The sequence below is a fragment of the Palaemon carinicauda genome, chromosome 13 (assembly GCF_036898095.1).
Source record: "Palaemon carinicauda isolate YSFRI2023 chromosome 13, ASM3689809v2, whole genome shotgun sequence".
Lineage (NCBI taxonomy): Eukaryota > Metazoa > Arthropoda > Malacostraca > Decapoda > Palaemonidae > Palaemon > Palaemon carinicauda.
Window position 1 is genome coordinate 135,958,875 of NC_090737.1, and position 17,520 is coordinate 135,976,394.

The following is a 17,520-nucleotide window of genomic DNA, read 5'->3' on the forward strand; positions in this document are numbered from 1 at the left end:
TTGAAAATATTTTATGAAATCACCAATAAACTGAAAATCAGTGCCTCTATCTTAGAAAACTCAAAATCACTATGAACTCGATATTTTATAAAATCACCAGTAAACTGAAAATCAGTGCCTCTATCTTAGAAAACTCATGATCACTATAAACTCAATAATAAAAAAAAAACCACTATTGTTATCAGAGGAAAAGGTAGAACATCTATTAGCATACAGTGTCCATTAATCTAATGGTATTTAATTATGGGCTGATCTGAAGATAGAGACAGACAAGTCTTTCAAAATACCCTTCTAAACTTTGATATTCAAACTACAGACCATTGACAGATTGAGTGAAATAAAGATGTTGACTTAATCCGATATTCATAAAGAAGATGAGCGAGGGAGGGGGGCGAATCACGTTATTATAGATATCAAAAATGCCCAACCAGAACATAAGGAAGAACTTTTTGTCACACACAAATACAAGGCAAACCATTCACTTACTTTTCAGATTAAGAGGAACATAGATCGACTTGAAATTCTGCAATCTACAGATTTAACGTCTTTAATGCTAATCGAGTGTAAGTTCGGCAGAGTGCATTGAACTGCGAACAGCTTCGTTTGAAAATAGTTCTCCTTTTGATGGAATGCATCAAAGTTCAGCCACCACCGCACTCTTTTTTTTTATTCTAAAATGCCAAAAACCTGCAATTCTCATGTCTTAATGTTTAAGTGTCTACAGCTTCTTCTACATCAGTTCTATCCCAACGTCAGTACAGTGCTTTTTTTTTCAATAGACACAAACAAATTTTGGGAGTAGAGTGGCAATGGTCTTTTGTTTCCGATTATCACTTTTTTTTTAAGTGCAAAACAAAGCGGCGGCTATAAACAGAGCTCATACTGTATACCCTTTTTCTCTGTACGACTGTTCCTGAAAACACTCAGAACTCGGCCTCTTTCATATACAAGATATCTTCTGTGAAATAAATAAAAGCCATTTAAATATACTAAGTTATGAAATTATAAAAGTCAAGAAGAAACCTTTCATAAAAGAAAAACTGTCACAATCCTGAGAAAAGCCATGATACCATATGCGAAGGTTAACATTCACTACAGTCAAATAACAATGAACGCAGAAGGTGCTGCTTCACCAATGAACAGTCACTTTGTAATTCTTTACAAGAGATGCTAATTGTGTTGAGCAGATAAACTCTATACAAAAAATATGATGAGGATGATGATGATAAATTGTCATTGTTTAAAGTTTATAAATATCATGAGCTTGATCCTAGAAGCAAGCTCACTGCCAATATCCATATCAAAATAGTCACTGTTAATTGCTTATGGCAGCTGCCAGGTTAAGACTGGCCGTATAAACTAAGCACGGGGGCACACCTATCGGGGGTGAACTTCCAAGCAGAGAGTTCGTTCTGTGTCTCCTCCATCTTGGTTCGTGCTGAATCCAGATCCCTCTTGAGACGTTCAAAGAGGAGGTTTACTGCCGGGTCTAATAAACAGTTTCTGAGTCCTCCCACTCCAACTGACATGTTTTTAAGTTCTTGTATTTGGGCCTGAAACAAATGATAAAAATTTACTCTTGTCTGCAACATAAAATTCATATTCTAAAGACTTTTTCTTACTTTAAAAAGAAATTAACATTATATAAAGTTTTTATTCTTCATTTACTATTCTCTTAGATACCTGAAGGTCTATATTTTTCCTTGCTAAAAACTCCCCAACAGACCATCAAATAATAACCAATTTACATTCTTAAACAAAATAGCAAAGTGAACAGTAATAATGGAAAAAAAAAAAGACCAAACATAGTCTATTAAATAAAACACTAAGGAATGCTGTACAGGCTTACTACTCAAATGTTTATACATTACTGTAATACGATTTTGGAAGAAAATGTTCAAAACTACTGTAAAAACAATGACATAACTGCAATAACTGCAATATACGGTAAATTGTATAAGAAGCATCTAAGAAAGATTTTGAAATAAATTTAACTAAACTAATGTTACAAATACAGTAATGCATAATTAAAATTGTCATATTCTCGTATTCCAAGGGATATGAAAAAGTAAAACACAATAACAAAAGCAAAAACAAACATGCAATTCAGCTCACCCCCATATCTTGTAGTTCGTGTTCTTTACTCGATAACCTCATGATGTGATACTGCTCTTTCCGTTGTAACTCTGCAAGCTGACCTTTAAGTCTCTCTTCACTTTCTCTGACACCATGCATTTCCTCGACTAGAAAAGAGAAAAGTTTCAAATCAATAAATAAACCAGTAAATGCAAGAGGAGGCATTAGGAAAGAGTGCATAACCCCCTACCCAACTTAAAAAGAAATATACAGTACTGTACAGCTACATATAACTAGATTTTACTACTCAAACCTTAGAAGCCATTTATTATCACAAAATCTTTAAAACAATTTGTACTTTTCCCAACTAAACAAACCTGCCCCTTTTAGGTAAGGGGTATGTTTCAGAGCGGAAGCTGGACAGCAGGAGATTTGCTTAACAAGCAGTAAAGCGGCAGGTGTGCGCGAGGAGCCCTACCCCCTTACCTGTCAAAATCTCTGATTTATGACCTTTTTGGCACAGGACTGAGAAGGAAGGCTGAGGAGGGAAGCATAATGGTAATTCAAAGTACTCTAAAGCTGGGAAAAATACAAATTACTTTTTAAATTTGTGATTTGTTACAACGCAAATACAAACCATCATCCTTCTGGTAAGGAGACACTGCTTGATGGGTCTGAAGTCCCCCCCCTAGAATTGAACTGGTAGGTTATTTTTGTTCCCTGGAAATGTCAATCTAGCTTGTCCCTCATGGGAACATAGGATATGACTCCAGCAACTTCCTATGTGTCTACCATTTGGATGAATATGCTGATAGGACCTAGCCTGTCCAAAAAGATTAGTATGTGGGCAAAGGAAGGATCCCTTTCCCCCAAAGGGGATCAATGTCCAGAATAATGTATCTGACATATGATGACCAAAGGGTTGGTGTTTATTCAACCATCCTCCCCCATCATCAAGGGAGGATGGAGGAGAACATCTCTAGAATCTAAAGAATGGAAGTGTAGTTTACTAGCATCAAGTCACATCAAGCGAGTAATGCTCCAACTGCTTCATCCCTAAGAAGTACGAATGGGGGAGAAGAGCCCGTTATTCTGCCTCCATTCCAGACATACCTATACACTACCATAGACAGGATGCTTACTGTCCTGTACAGGATTTGGGCTAGATTCCTACTTGAAAAGCCACCACAAGAACAAGAGCAAAGGCATAAAGGCATTCAGGTCAACACGGGGGCAAAAGGCCTCTCTTTCTCTGTGCCAATCCATACTTCAGGTAGGGATGCGATTGAGAGGAGCTCAAACCAGAGGTCAGCCCCGGCAAGGTCAAGTTTTGCCACGAGCTCTGGCACTAGACTAAGGAGCTCTTACACCTCTTAGAGTTGGAGACCTTGTCAGTTGCCTAACCTCTTCGCCAATTATAGTGTGTGAGAACCTTGACTGAACCTTGACAAGGTACCGAGAACAGGAAAACGGCTATTTTCCCTGTTGGAGCCCTCAGGCTTATAGAATTCTGCTTTTCCAACTAAGGTTGTAGCTTAGCAAGTAATAATAATAATAGCAACTCTCATGCTTGAGACTGATGCTCAGTCTTCACGGCCCCTAATGAGAGGATTGATTGATTTAAAGTTTTCTGGCATCCTCTAATGAGAGGAGCTTCTCCCAGCCACGAAGTAGTGAACTCAGCAATAGGAACTAGAGATGTTCTAACTCAAAAAGAATCGAGAAGAATCCCTTGGTAGCTGCAAACTGGAGTCACTCATGCCCTACTTGGTTACTGGGGTAGTCATGGATCCGAGCCCCCGCCCCACAGGGTCCCGGCCAAGACCACATGGAGCCTATACTCGGACCTGATACACCGGTCATGGGGTCTCATCAGGCTAGCAGGGGACTCGAGCCCAACCGCCAGGGTCTCAAGGCATTGACACAGGGTCATGGAGCTGGCCACATGTACAGTATTGGTCCAAGGACATTAAAACAGGGCTGTGGCTCCTAATCCCATTCTGGTGCAAGCCACCCCTCCTATGACTACAGCTGACAACCGGTATTCCTCAATTTCTTCATCTTAGAAGTGACAGAGTTGAAAGTTTAAGAGGACGACAAGGAAAAGAAATCAAAGGAAGAACATGCACGTTTATTCCTCTTTCCAACCTTCCCCTCAGGATCTCTAAGCTGAAGCTGAAGTCGAAGTCTTGGAAACCCAGATGGCGTTTCCCCAAAGGAAGACACCACAGGGGTTACTCAAACAGGATCCACATCATGGGAACACTGTCACTGGAAGGGAACCCCCAGCACAAGGGTTAGGATGAAACATAGGGGAAGGAGAGCATAGAAATGTGTAGGAAAAACCATGCCCACGGGGGGACACGTCATTTGGCCCCAGAGTCCCTCGAGAGGGGGAACATGTCCTTCGGCCCAGAGGGGCCCTGGTTAAGGTGAACCACTACAGAAACCACCAGAACACTAACACTGGGGGCACACTGATACCACCTTCACCACTGGCATCAACAAGGAGACACTGTCACTGGAGAGCCCACCTAAAAGACCAAAGGAGGCCAAAACCTATTAGGTCATACTCATCGCCAGTAATAGCACAAATGGAAGTCTCTAATCTTCAATGGGGTGCGGCAAACAAAGGAGGAATCCCACGCGCCACCAAAACCTGAAGCCCACTGACATAGGCCAGTGGGTTCTTCTCACCTGCTCCACACTCCTCAGGGAATGAGCCACGGGAATAAGGGAAGGAGCAGTGAAAGCAGATGTACCTGGTGATCAGGTGGAAGAAGCAAAGCTCTCTTTCCCAAAGCAAACGGGTGCAAGGAGGCCACGACCTACTTTTGGCATAGGGGATGACTGCGAACAATCATACCGCTAGCAAGAGCACTAAGAGAATGTGGCTCTACAGCCGGTTTAACAATAAAAATATGTTAGCAAAGTCCATCCTTCCACAATCAGCTGTCTTGTTTCACATAATAACAATCAACAGCCAACATTCACTTCCCGATACAAACGTGAAGTGACTTTGACAGGTAAGGGGGTGGGGCTCCTTGCCCATGCTCCCACCTGTTGCTAAATTGCTCGTTAAAGGATTCAAAGGCCATACAGGTTTCACAATGAAAAATATTCTATACCAAAAGGATGATAGTTTGCATTCACATAAGAACAAACTGTAATTCCTTTGAATTCAAAGCAAGAGTGATAATTCTGTGAAGAACTGTCAGAACAAAATCTTCACTATTTGAATACAATTCCCTTAAACCTATCATTTTCTTGTTTTTTTTTTTTTTCAGCAATGATAGTAATTTGTAATTAATCATGTAATACTTCAGGTTAGAGTTAATTAAAAGTACAAATGAATGCTCATCACAAATTTACCTCTTGAAATGTACTAGTTAAGGTAAAGCAATTGCTTGTACAGTATTATACTGTACTAATCTTACTACTACAGTGCTCTATTCCCTTTCAGTAAGAAGAGGAACAAAAACCACTAAACCCACGTATGACCAAAAACAATGCTGAGAAATCAAATGTATAGTAAACACAATGCACTCTTTAAAATAGGTCCAAAAAAAAAAAAAAGACAATGGACCTTGCAACATAATTATCATATACATATATGATCTTAGGTGGAAGATGGCTTGATAATCAAATTTGTATAGTTTCTTATCAAGTATTATTGAAAGGTTCTTGAATAATTAAATATGAACAGATTCCTGGAAAGTGAAAATGAAATGTTTCTGAATAATTAAGTATATGCAGTTTATTTTTAGTTCTATGTGGAAGATGTCTGAATACAAAAATAAACAGTATGTTTCCCAGTAAAATACACAGACGAAAAATTGTCAACAAAAAATAAAAAAGGTGGCTTTACACATTTGTACCCGGACAAAACATGCATTACCTAATGCTGCGATTCACCAGCACATAAACATATAATACTGTACATTTGTATCAAACTTTCTGCTATAATCATTGCTCAACGAGAACATCAATGCATTGCCAGCGTTAAGGTCATTTTTGTTTACGTATAGTCCTGTTTAATAGGTCATCATTATGTTTCACTATTATATATGGCTGATTATGTCTAGTGTTTTTAGCACCAAGCGGACCTGCCCCAGTCGTGATGGGTACTCTTGTGGCACCTTTACGAGTCGGGTTGAGGTCAATGAGTATCACCGTTGCCCATCTTGCTGCGGCAAACGATGTTCTGTAGAATCTCCATGTGAATTTTGTAGGGAGTAGTCAACCTCCCACTATGAGAGATACCGTTCCCATCAGAAGAATCGAGCCAAACGGAATAGTTTCCTTTCCCTGTCTTCTGGTGACAGTAAGAGGCACAGGCTCTTGTCTGAGGTGACCATTACCCTCGCCCCTCTTTCGTTTCTTGAGCCCACTGTAGCTCAAGTTACGGAGGACATGGCCATAATCTAATAATTGATGAATAGGCATCATAAGTAGATTATTCATTACCAAATTTAGGACTACATGTACTTGAAAAGTTTCCAAAGTAAATGAACCAGATGCTGGAATGTCACATCTTGTAGGAGCACAATCCAAGCACATCTTGTCAGTGAAATTAGTCAACTAAACATACCCAAGACAACGACTATACAAAAGATGAAGGTAGTCTGCGTTTCTTATACCTGTTTGGTAGGGCTTTCATAGGAAATCTTTGTAAGTTTACATAAGTCCTTTAATGCAGAATAAAAATAAAATGCAGATATAAATATCTATAAAGACTGAGCTTAACCTTTAAAGGATAAGTTTCACCTCTGAAATTTCTTTCATATATAACCTATAAAAACCTCAAAAAACCAGAGGACGAGAAAGAAGATAGAATAGTGTGCCCGAGCGTACCCTCAAGCAAGAACGAGTCCTCTAATCATATTCAGGAGACTCTTTTAGAGAAGAAAGGAGCTACAATCAATCATCACAAGATACTGACAATATTAATGAAGACAAGAGGCAACCTTGAATCAATGGATAGAGAACATGTGGAAGATAGTTTTTTCTCACATGTTGAAACAGAAGGCACTCAGCCAGCACCAACAGCATTAGTTTACATCCTGGCAAATAAATAATTTCATTTGCATCAAGCAAGGGATGGGTGGAAACATTCTAGGAAATAAAACTTAATATAAAAATTATTGGAAGCTTGGCATCTATGAACAGCGAGGGAGCAAGTGTGTATCCACCAAAATTAAAGCAAATTATTAAGACAAAGAAAATCAGATCTTAGGCAAGTTGTCAACCTTTTATGGAAAAATAAATTTCTAACACAACATGCATAAATGCAAATCAGGTGGCTGGGTTCAAAGCATGGAAGGATTGGCTAACCTTACTATTTTGTTAAAAGTGGCAGGTTACAGAATCAAGACAGATGTTTTTCACTCACTGTCATACTGTTTAAGCAGTCGTCTACATAATTATTTCCTTCTGGAGCTGATGTGAAAGCTTACCTCGAGATGGTAGGTTTAACATCCAAGGCATGGCTTGTGACTAGCAATGCTCCCAGACACCATCAAGGCATCCTTATGAAGATGAAAATGTATGTATTGAACTTCTGTCACATAACAAAATCTCAATCTTTCATCAAGGCAACATTAAGTTCACAAAAGCATCCTACACTTGACAGGTAGGACATTCCAGGATTTTAAACGAATATGATGATGTATATAACCTTCTGCAAAGATTTACAAGGAAATATTCAATAAATGGGGCACTTGGTTTGTGGCACTCACTGGTCCCTGCAAAATGATGAACACAGCCTTCTATCACAGAGAAAGCAGGATAAAAACTTCTATTTCTTCAGTCAAGGTGGTAAGCAGATTGAACTATTCTTTTTAATACATCAATTGCATAAATTTATGCATTCATTTTTCATTGTACAGTAAACCACAAAACATGTTTACTACACAACAGTCTTAATGAAGAACTTCTGCAGCAGGAATAAGTCATGAAAAGGTGGACCAAATACACTGCCAATAACAGTGACACTGTCTAAAATCAGAAATTAAAATGGTCTACTAGCAGAGGAACAGTAAACAATTCATTAGCATCAATGTCGTCTGATCCTAAAGCAAAGAGTTCTCAGCTTCGTTTCCTTCTGCATCAAACATGTAATTATCATACTCCTCTGACAGCCTTCATTTAATGCAATCCAGATCTACCTCAATTCTAAATAGTAAAAGTGATCCCAATGATCCTCCGGGTATTTCTACAAAAGAATAACAGGAAAACATTGTGATGCCTCCACTATCATCGCCATCACATCCACAGGAAGAATCATACCGTTGATGAGTACCCAAGTAGTCTTTCATATTATTACACTATCACAGTACAGCACTTGTACTTTAACCTGTATTACCACTGTACTAATACATACTGTTCAGTAATTGTACAGTACAGGGTAGCCTTTCAAAAGAGAGGGGGTTGGGATATTCTTTGCACAGTATGCAGTACTGTGCTGTTTAAAGTTTAAAGGTTACTCATGAATGGCAGAGGAAAGGGACTGTGACATTGTCCTATGAAGAAGGACATTGCCCTAGAGACTGACCATATATACATATGATCAGCGTCCAAGCTCCCTCTCCATTCAAGCTAGGACCAAGGAGGGCCAGGCAATGGCTGCTGATGACTCGGCAGATAGACCTATAGCCTCCCTCAAAACCCCCTTCCTTAGATCACAAGGACGGTGAGGTTGCAGTAACCAAATGAACAAACGAGTTTGAGCGGGATTCGAACCCCAGTCTGGCAATCACCAGGAAAGGTCGCTACCACAACTCTTAATTAAAAATTACAACTGCACTATACAGTACGTGTATAGGTACTCTATAAGGATATAAATTATTAACAACGGCAGCATTTATGTTATCCTACTATGCATGGCTTCCTTATGTGGGGGAGACGGAGGAGGGGGCCCTTCCAAGCGTAATACCTGCGGACAGGCAGGGATCGCTGTATACAATAACTATATTGTTGTTATTATCATTAATAGAATAACTTCTGGACCAGAAACATTAAAATCTAAATAGAATCAATTCCTTTATGATGAAAAAGACACATTCTTTCCAAGACACATTCATTCCAAAGGAAGGGTGTAAACTAAATACTGTATGTTTCACAAACATCCTAATATTTTTTTTTATGAAACAAAACATATTTGTACAAATCAAATAGAACAGATTTCATCCCAACTCAAAGGTACTGATGCAACATTTAAATCTAATCAAAACTTATCAAGACCCTTAACTCACCAGATGCATGGAGGCTCTGCATTCTGATATGCAACAAAAGCCCTACATTGTCGTCTACTTTCAAACTTCAAAAGTACCTCCCCAGTTGAAAGACAATTCCACTTGTTCTTGCCTAAACAAATCTGTACTTTAACTTTAAACATTCAATCGAGGCAATTTGAATTCATCTTGTCTAAAATGCTGCCCCCCCCCCAAAAAAAAAAAATTAAAATGCATAGGAACTGGTAGGTCAAAAGGTCTGGCAAGTAGAGATCTGTTAACCTGAGGCAATTTTATCATATAATCAATATAATTTTTATCAACCGCTGACTCATCCCTGATAATGGAAGGTAGATAAACACTCAAAACAACAACATCAAGAGTTTAACACTCAAATCGGGAACAAACACTATATTAATTTTGGTCCTCGTCTTGAGCTATCCCAACATAAAAAATAATTTTGAAAATACTACTGCACTATATTCAAGAAAATGTAGAAAACTAGCCTTGACATAAAATATATTCTAAATTTTGTGAGAAGTGTATCAGGATGACTTCCTCGAAGTTGAACATACACAGAAACTATTCACACTGACACCCTTTAAAAAGTTCTAAAACCCCTTGAAAAAAATTTAAAGTAATTTGTATTTTTCCTATGGAACATGTCTTTACTGGAGGTGGATGGCCGTTAAATTTGTTGACGAGGTAGTTAACGACAAGTGGTGACTGAGAATAAATAACCCCCACCCCACCTGTCGGAAACTCTTCACTTTTGACCTTTAGCTCAGGACTGAGAGGGATGATTGAGGTAGGAAGTTTAACTTTAAAAGACTCAGGTTTACATAGCTAGGAAAAATACAAATTATTTTTTAAATTATTTATTTTTCCTACGCATTAACAATCTTTTTGGATTTCAATATTGCGAGACTCCCTGATCGGTGGGTTGGAACTTCCTTTAGCTGGTTGGTTCTTCTTTTTTCTGGATGAGTAAATCTTCCTAGTCTTGTACAAGGGTAAAAGAGGAGATGACTCCAGCAACCTTTTCATCAGTCTATCATAAGGATAAATGGGCTGATATGACCTGGCCTGTCCAAGAAGATTGGTACACCATCAAAGGAGGGATCCCTTCTCCCGAAGGGAATAGCAGACCTAAATAACATACCTGGCATATGATGTTCAGAATCTTAGCCTATATTCCACCATACTCTCTTCGTCTTAGGACACATACTTCTCTAGATTCTAAAGAATAGGACTCAGAAGTGTAGCTTACCAGCATTAAGTTGGATCCTGTGAGTAACGCTTCGACCGCTTAGTCCCCAAGGGCCAGTCATTCTACCTTTGCATCCAGGCTTACGTCTATAGGATACCATAGACAAGATGCTCCATGTCCCACATGGGAGCTGTACTGCCAGCACAACTACTTGAGGAGTCACCACAAGACCAACCACAATGGTACCAAGGGACTTGCGGGCATACTCCCATTGGTAGAAGACCGTGAAGGAGGTCTGGTATTTCCATACCCAGACTTCGACACCTGGCCGACTGTGTGATTCCTCTTGAAGGATAGAGTGAGGCCTATACTATGCACCTAACTTCGTGAACTCGGGTTCTAGCTAATACCGCGACCCTCTCAGCGGTTGAGGCGTACGCTTTCTAGATCGTCTCGCGAAACCAGAAAGAGATCATGATCCTTAACCCTTCTTTCTTGGTCCTACCAATGATAAGAAAGTGTTTCTGACACTTATGCCTGAGGTAACAGGTCCTCTTCAAATAAAACCGTAGAGCCCTTACACTAAATAAAACAATCTCCTGTTTCCCTGGAACAGGAAAGAAAGGGAGATCCCTGGAGGCTAACCAGTGATCATTCAAACATTACCGAAGAGATCTCTGGCACGACTGCCCATGAGAAATAAGCTGCTACAGCGAGGATAGGTAACCAAGAAGACTCTGCCAGTGCTGAGCTGGGATTTCTGTCTTGGACAGAAAGGGTTATGTTGCCTTTCTAAGATTGTTGATGTAATTGTCGAACAGAAAGACTCACTGCAGCGGTGTCTATCACCATGCCCAAGTACATCAACCTCTGCTTAGGTATGAGATGCAACTTCTCCAAGTTTATCACAATCCCCATTTATTGAGAAAAATGTTATTTTCATTAGTAAAATAAATTTTTGAATATACTTACCCGATAATCATGTAGCTGTCAACTCTGTTGCCCGACAGAATTCTATGGAGGGATACGCCAGCTATCACAATACTAGAAGGGGGTGTTCTTACCAGCGCCACCTGTGGCCAGGTACTCAAGTACTTCTTGTTGACACCTCCTCAATTATTCCTCGGTCCCACTGGTTCTCTATGGGGAGGAAGGGAGGGTCAATTAAATCATGATTATCGGGTAAGTATATTCAAAAATTTATTTTACTAATGAAAATGACATTTTTCAATATTAAACTTACCCGATAATCATGTAGCTGATTCACACCCAGGGGGGTGGGTGAAAACCAGTGTACAAGATTAAAGGATAGCTAAGTATCCCATATTTCATATAACAGTTATCTCAAATAACAATGAAATAATAAGTACCTGGTAAGGAAGTCGAATTGAACCGTTACTCTGTCTCTTTTTTAAGTTCGTCTTCCTTACTGAGCGCAGCGTTCCTCTTGGAGGCTGAATCAACCCAAAGGTGCTAAAGTATACAGGGCTGCAACCCATACTAAAGGACCTCATCACAACCTTTAACCTCGGCGCTTCTCAAGAAAGAATTGACCACCCGCCAAATCAACAAGGATGTGGAAGGCTTCTTAGCCGACCGAACAACCCATAAAAAGTATTCAAGAGAAAGGTTAAAAAGTTATGGAATTATGGGAATGTAGTGGCTGAGCCCTCGCCTACTACTGCATTCGTTGCTACGAATGGACCCAGGGTGTAGCAGTACTCGTAAAGAGACTGGACATCTTTGAGATAGAATGATGCGAACACTGACTTGCTTCTCCAATAGGTTGCATCCATAACACTCTGCAGAGAACGGTTCTGTTTGAAGGCCACTGAAGTAGCCACAGCTCTCACTTCATGTGTCCTTACCTTCAGCAAAGCAAGGTCTTCTTCCTTCAGATGAGAATTTGCTTCTCTAATCAGAAGCCTGATGTAGTAAGAAACTGAGTTCTTAGACATTGGTAGAGAAGGCTTCTTGATAGCACACCATAAGGCTTCTGATTGTCCTCGTAATGGTTTTGACCTTCTTAAATAGTACTTAAGAGCTCTAACAGGGCAAAGTACTCTCTCTAGTTCGTTCCCCACCATGTTGGACAGGCTTGGGATCTCGAACGACTTAGGGCAAGGACGGGAAGGAAGCTCGTTTTAGCCAAAAAAACCGAGCCGCAAGGAACATGTAGCCGTTTCAGATGTGAAACCTATGTTCCTGCTGAAGGCGTGGATCTCACTTACTCTTTTACCTGTTGCTAAGCACACGAGGAAAAGAGTTTCTAATGTGAGGTCCTTAAAAGAGGCTGATTGGAACGGTTCAAATCCTGATGACATTAGGAACCTTAGGACCACGTCTAGATTCCAGCCTGGAGTGGACAACCGACGTTCCTTTGAGGTCTCAAAAGACCTAAGGAGGTCCTGTAGATCTTTGTTGGAGGAAAGATCCAAGCCTCTGTGGCGGAAAACCGCTGCCAACATACTTCTGTAACCCTTGATCGTAGGAGCTGATAGGGATTTTACGTTCCTTAGATGTAACAAGAAGTCAGCAATCTGGGTTACAGTGGTACTGGTTGAGGAAAACTGCATTGGCCTTGCACCAGCTTCGGAAGACTTCCCATTAAGACTGATAGACTCTGAGAGTGGATGTCGTCCTTGCTCTGGCAATCGTTCTGGCTGCCTCCTTCGAAAAGCCTCTAGTACTTGAGAGACTTTCGATAGTCTGAAGGCAGTCAGACGAAGAGCGTGGAGGTTTGGGTGTACCTTCTTTACGTGAGGTTGACGCAGAAGGTCCACTCTAGGAGGAAGAGTCCTGGGAAACGTCGACCAGCCATTGCAGTACCTCGGTGAACCCTTCTCTCGCGGGTCAGAGGGGAGCAACCAACGTCAACCGTGTCCCTTTGTGAGAGGCGAACTTCTGAAGTACCCTGTTGACAATCTTGAACGGCGGGAATGCATACAGGTTGAGATGGGACCAATCCAGCAGAAAGGCATCCACGCGAACTGCTGTTGGGTCTGGAATCGGAGAACAATACAAGAGGAGCTTCTTGGTCATCGAGGTAGCGAATAGAACTATGGTTGGCAGACCCCACAGGGCCCAAAGTCTGCTGCAAACATTCTTGTGAAGGGTCCACTCTGTGGGGAAGACCTGACCCTTACGGCTGAGGCGATCTGCCATGACATTCATATCGCCCTGAATGAGCCTCGTTACCAGCGTGAGCTTTCGATCTTTGACCAAATGAGGAGGTCCCTTGCGATCTTGAACAACTTCCTCGAATGAGTCCCTCTCTGCTTGGAGATGTAAGCCAAGGCTGTGGTGTAGTCGGAGTTCACCTCCACCACCTTGTAAGCTGGAGGGACTTGAAGTTTATCAAGGCCAGATGAACTGCCAACAACTCCTTGCAATAGATGTGAAGTGTCCTTTGCTCCTGATTCCATGTTCCCGAGCATTCCTGTCCGTCCAGTGTCGCACCCCAGCCCGTGTCCGATGCGTCCGAGAAGAGACGGTAGTCGGGGGTCTGAACAGCCAAAGGTAGACCTTCCTTGAGAAGAATGCTGTTCTTCCACCACGTTAGAGTAGACCTCATCTCTTCGGAAACAGGAACTGAGCCCGTCTCTAGCGTCATGTCCTTTATCCAGTGAGCAGCTAGATGATACTGAAGGGGGCGGAGGTGGAGTCTCCCTAACTCGATGAACAGGGCCAGCGATGAAAGTGTCCCTGTTAGACTCATCCCCTGCCTGACTAAGCATCGGTTCCTTCTCAGCATGCTCTGGATGCATTCTAGGGCTTGGAAGATCCTTGGGGCCGACGGACAAGTCCAAAAAGCTCGACTCTGAAGATCCATACCCAAGGAAACAATGGTCTGGGATGGAACGAGCTGAGACTCCTCAAAATTGACCAGGAGGCCCAGTTCCTTGGTCAGATCCATAGTCCATTTGAAAATCTCCAGACAGCGACGACTTGTGGGAGCTCTTAAAAGCCAGTCGTCTGACGGAGCCGGACACAAGATCATGATACTGCTGCACAGTCTGTAAACTGACAATCATGGGCAAGCGAGGAAGTACAGTGACAACCCGAATCTGTCTAGACTATCTGGGTCGTACAGACAACTCCTTAACGGGTTGCTGAGGTTGCCGCACTGCGTCACAACAAGTCCCTTCTGTTGGTTGTTGAACGTCTTCCCCGTGACACATTGACTCCGTAAACAAAAATCCTCTAACAAGGACTAAGCTTGGACTGCATGTCATGCAACACAGCTCAAGGTCTATGGGAGCAGGTGTGGTAACAGACGGGATTAGCGGCTGAAGTGGAACCATTACCTTCCCTGTAAGCATGTTATGCTTAAATAAAAGTCCATAAGAGGTTATGCAGCTAAAGGCTCCCTCCAAATGACAGAGTCCTCAAGGGAATATCAGAAGGAGGGAGAAAAGAACTTTCTCATCTACAGGGACCTTATCCTAGAAAAGCTAAGTTCTCTGAGTGAGGGTTCACTGGTGCAAAAGCAGCAGACTAGAAGGCAACGTTATGAAACTGCTTGACAGTCTAGTGAGTTGGCAACAACCCAAGATATGTTGAGAAGCATGCGGTAAGGTATGCAGAGCATGATGAATGCAGAGTAAGCTGTATGCAGAGCATGCTGTATGTAGAGCATGTTGTATGCAGAGCATGCTGTATGTAGAGCATGTTGTATGCATAGCATGCTGAAAGCAGAGCATGCTGTATGCAGAGCATGTTGTATGCAGAGCATGCTGAATGCAGAGCATGCTGAATGCTGAGCATGTAGTAAGCAGAGCCTGCTGTAAGCAGAGCCTGCTGTAAGGAAAGCAGAGCGTGTGCATGGCGTTAAACATTTCTCAGAAATTCCATGACCAGTGCTAGAGTGCTTTATGCATGCTTGCATGGGGTTTAAAAATCAACATAATGTTTACCTTACATTCATAACTCATGATTCATATTTTTGCCATGGTTAGAAAATGGAGGTAAGGTATGCTGAACAGCAGAGTCAGAACGAGCTGGAACAACAACAGTGGAAGGTGCAGAAAGTTCCTGTTCCTGTGGTATGAGTGGAGCGTGAAGAGACCGAGGTTGCGCAGAACAAGGTAAAGTTCCCGCAAGCAGAGGTGTCTGAGGCGCAGGATCAGGGTGCACGGGTTGAGCTCGGTGCAGCAGCTGAGGAGACTGACTCACAGGTGGAAGAGGTTGTACCTCCACCGAGAGTTGCACCACCGGTGGAGCAGCCAGGGGAGGAGGAGGAAGAGTGGGGTAATCCTCCTGATCCCAAACCGAAGGTTGCCTTAAAGAAGGCTGAGGCTGAACAACACTGGGAACAGCGAACACAGAAAGAGGTTCAACATCGTACGCCTGGCAGATGGTGCTGCGACTGGGTGCAGCGAGTGCAGGCGGGTTGAGCACAGGCTGAAAGGGTGCAGGGGAGGTGCAACACTCTCAGCCCGACACTCACACAACAGGTCCGAAAGCTGTGCTTGCATGGACTGTAGTAGAGTCTACAACATCGTACGCCTGGCAGATGGTGCTGCGACTGGGTGCAGCGAGTGCAGGCGGGTTGAGCACAGGCTGAACGGGTGCAGGGGAGGTGCAACACTCTCAGCCCGACACTCACACAACAGGTCCGAAAGCTGTGCTTGCATGGACTGTAGTAGAGTCTACAACATCGTACGCCTGGCAGATGGTGCTGCGACTGGGTGCAGCGAGTGCAGGCGGGTGCAGCACAGGCTGAACGGGTGCAGCCGGTTGGTGCACCACCGGTGCAGGCGGGTGCAGCACAGGCTGAACGGGTGCAGGTGGTTGGTGCACCACCGGTGCAGGAGGAGGAGGAGGTGCAACACTCTCAGCACGACACTCACGCATCAGGTCCGAAAGCTGTGCTTGCATGGACTGTAGTAGAGTCCACAACATCGTACGCCTGGCAGGTGGTACTGCGATCAGGCGGAGCGAGCATAGGGGGGGGGGGAGTGTAGGCGCACTCTCAGCCCGACAAACTGATGACTGAGGAGAGACAGAGCTAACCCAATGACTGCATACGGGTTGTTGAACTTTACTTCGTACGTCTGGCATAGGTCTGGACTTTACGTTTAAGAGGTCTTGAGACCTGAGACCAGCGTAACTCTGCCTTTATTTTCTCCTCTAAATCTCTTCTGCAGACGAGCAAAATAAGGGCTCAATCGTCTGCGGGTGGGAGTGACGGTCTCGGTAAGACACGCCCACAACCACCGAGGATACTTCTGTGCGCCGATCAAGGCCTGCCGAACCCTTATGCCCTTCGACATTGCTTCTCCCCTGGGCTTGGGAGCTTGCAAGAGGTCCCGGACTGGGAGGACGACTGGCGCGCACAAAAGTACCCTCACGCATAACACTGACATACTTTGCGCTAATCACTTATCACTTTGATTTCTGTTTGCACTTATTTCACTGAACTCGAAACTTTAAGTGGTTTGTACCTGAAACACGCAATTCTATCCTTCTCAAAAGTTAGTAATTGCGAAAACAGAATTACAATGTAACAGAAAAATCTAATGAAAGAAAATTCAGTGGCTGGAAAGAGACTAAACACTAGATCACTCTAGAAACGTTTAGTTTCTTCCCCTAAAGAGACTAGGGATAAGAGCAAAACGATAACGACGTTACTCGTACGCCTGGCAGGCTTGAGGGAAACGTTTATCCTCTTTCTCCCTCCGTCTCTATCTCTCTCTCTCTCTCTCTCTCTCTCTCTCTCTCTCTCTCTCTCTCTCTCTCTCTCTCTCTCTCTCTCTCTCTCTCTCTCTCTTGACTTAGAACCTGAGAGAAGAGCCCAATCATATATATCGTTAAAACATATTATTGTTAAAGGAAAAAACTGAAATATTTCCCAAAAAGAAAAGTTCCTTATTAGGATCAAAACCATTAAGTTAAGAAAGAATGAACAAAACGCTAGAAAACGGTTACTCTTTATGCAATGTGAAACCGTGAACATTCTTTCTCTATCGTAACGATAGAGTGCAAGTTGAAACGTTCTGA

The 17,520-nt window shown here is 42.5% G+C and overlaps 1 protein-coding gene across 2 annotated transcripts in view; it reads right to left on the reverse strand.

Annotated features, from left to right (window-relative positions):
- Positions 1–17,520, reverse strand: part of LOC137652477 (pre-mRNA-splicing regulator WTAP-like) — a 140,116-nt gene that overhangs the window by 109,522 nt on the left and 13,074 nt on the right. Inside the window, exons 3-4 of one of the 2 annotated variants that reach the window (XM_068385909.1) lie at positions 2,116–2,243; positions 1,378–1,553 (exon numbers count right to left, since the gene is read on the reverse strand). The exons of the other annotated variant lie outside the window; for it this stretch is intronic. Coding sequence (XP_068242010.1) covers positions 1,378–1,553; positions 2,116–2,243 — 304 coding nt within the window. The remainder of the gene's footprint in view (positions 1–1,377; positions 1,554–2,115; positions 2,244–17,520) is intronic. 2 annotated transcript variants of the gene reach the window in all.